This window comes from Triticum dicoccoides, unplaced genomic scaffold (assembly GCF_002162155.2).
Source record: "Triticum dicoccoides isolate Atlit2015 ecotype Zavitan unplaced genomic scaffold, WEW_v2.0 scaffold183021, whole genome shotgun sequence".
Lineage (NCBI taxonomy): Eukaryota > Viridiplantae > Streptophyta > Magnoliopsida > Poales > Poaceae > Triticum > Triticum dicoccoides.
Window position 1 is genome coordinate 1 of NW_021226850.1, and position 1,457 is coordinate 1,457.

Here is a 1,457-nt window from a genome sequence, read left to right on the forward strand (position 1 = left end):
AAAAAAAAATTTATGGAATATATTCAGTCATCAAGCAGCATAAATGGATGAAAGGCAGGAGAAAATGAAACAAAAGTATAATAAGATAAAGCAGCCAGTATTTGAATCTAACTTGCAGTTGCCACTTCTTGTGTATAACACATACCATTTTCTTGGGCTGTCAATTTGTTGTTTCTGTATAATTTCCCGCGATCCATTGTTTGTAGTTGGTGTGCTTCTTGTTCATTGTTTTCATCTCTTCGACCGGATGCTTCTTGTTCCTCCTCTGCAGCGAATGTGTGGACTAACCAAGTAGGTGAAAGATGGAGTCAACGGGAGGGAAAGGCAAATAAATGGCTCACTTGCTCGATGCAATTCTCCTCCTGATTGCTCAGCATGGCTGCACCGTCCTCCTCCATGTCTATCATTATGTTATGTAACCTACAATACGTGTTGATTGTCCACCGCAAATCATTTTGATTATTCGGATGCCAGCCTTCTCCCTGTAGACACTTCCATGTGTCTTTCAACCTTTCCAGTGCCCTCAACGCCATGGCTGTAGCTGCAGAGTGTCTCTTGTTGAAGTCCACTTTTGAGTCTGAGATGTCATCCTCCAATCGGTAAGGTGTGAGGAGCCATGGACGAAGAGGGTATCCTGCATCACCAATGATGTAGTCTCCAACGTCTGAGCCATCTGATAGCTTCAGCTTGCTACCATCAAGCAAAGTACCTTTCTCGTAGGACTTGAAGAGCCAAGAGTCGTGCAAAAGACTTGACTGGTTCATGCTACTTGATGCTCCAAACCAAATATTTGTGAACCTCATATCTGGATCAACGACGGCTTGCATTAGTGTGTCAGTGTTCTCCTCATGGTCAAGGTTTGGTGATCCAATTTTAAAGTAAGCTCTATGTACAACACCGCAACAGTTTGGCAAGCCGTGGATCTTGTCAAACCTGCACTTGATCTTCTCCATTGCTTGGAAATAGTATGGCCAGTCCAAATGGCGCAGCGCTCGCTCCCGAATAGCCTCAATAAACCTCTGAGTTACCAGCGAGACAGTTGACTCGTTCACACCAACAGAGGACCCTAAGGCAACCGATGTTTCACCAGAGTTCAGCATCCTCAGAGCGACGGCTACTCCATCTTGTAAAGACAACACTCTCCCATCAACAAAGGTGTGCTCCCTTGCCATCATACTTTCAAAAAATGACACCCTCACCAAGCTGCAGACGTAACTAAAGGTGCTTCTTCTCATTTTGTACACCGACTCAAATCCTCGTGGGTCCACCATACAAGATGATAAGGTTCCTGCATGGCAAGAAAATTACAATATGGTTACATGATACTCTAGGTATGTTAAACTCGAGAAAACGTGCATTGGGAAGCAGTCAAAAGACAAAATACTTAGCAACATGCACTAGGGAGGTACATAATATATCTGGACGAAAAGCAAGAGATAAAATCAAATTAACTTATA

General features: G+C 43.4%; 1 protein-coding gene across 1 annotated transcript; it reads right to left on the reverse strand.

The window, feature by feature from the left end:
* Window positions 1-341: 341 nt before the first annotated feature.
* Window positions 342-1,288, reverse strand: LOC119344738 (protein ALP1-like; the record flags this gene model as incomplete). The annotated part of the gene is made up of 1 exon (XM_037615099.1): window positions 342-1,288. A coding segment is annotated over one exon (947 nt), but the record flags the coding sequence as incomplete, so codon positions are not given.
* Between the last annotated feature and the right edge of the window lie 169 nt (window positions 1,289-1,457).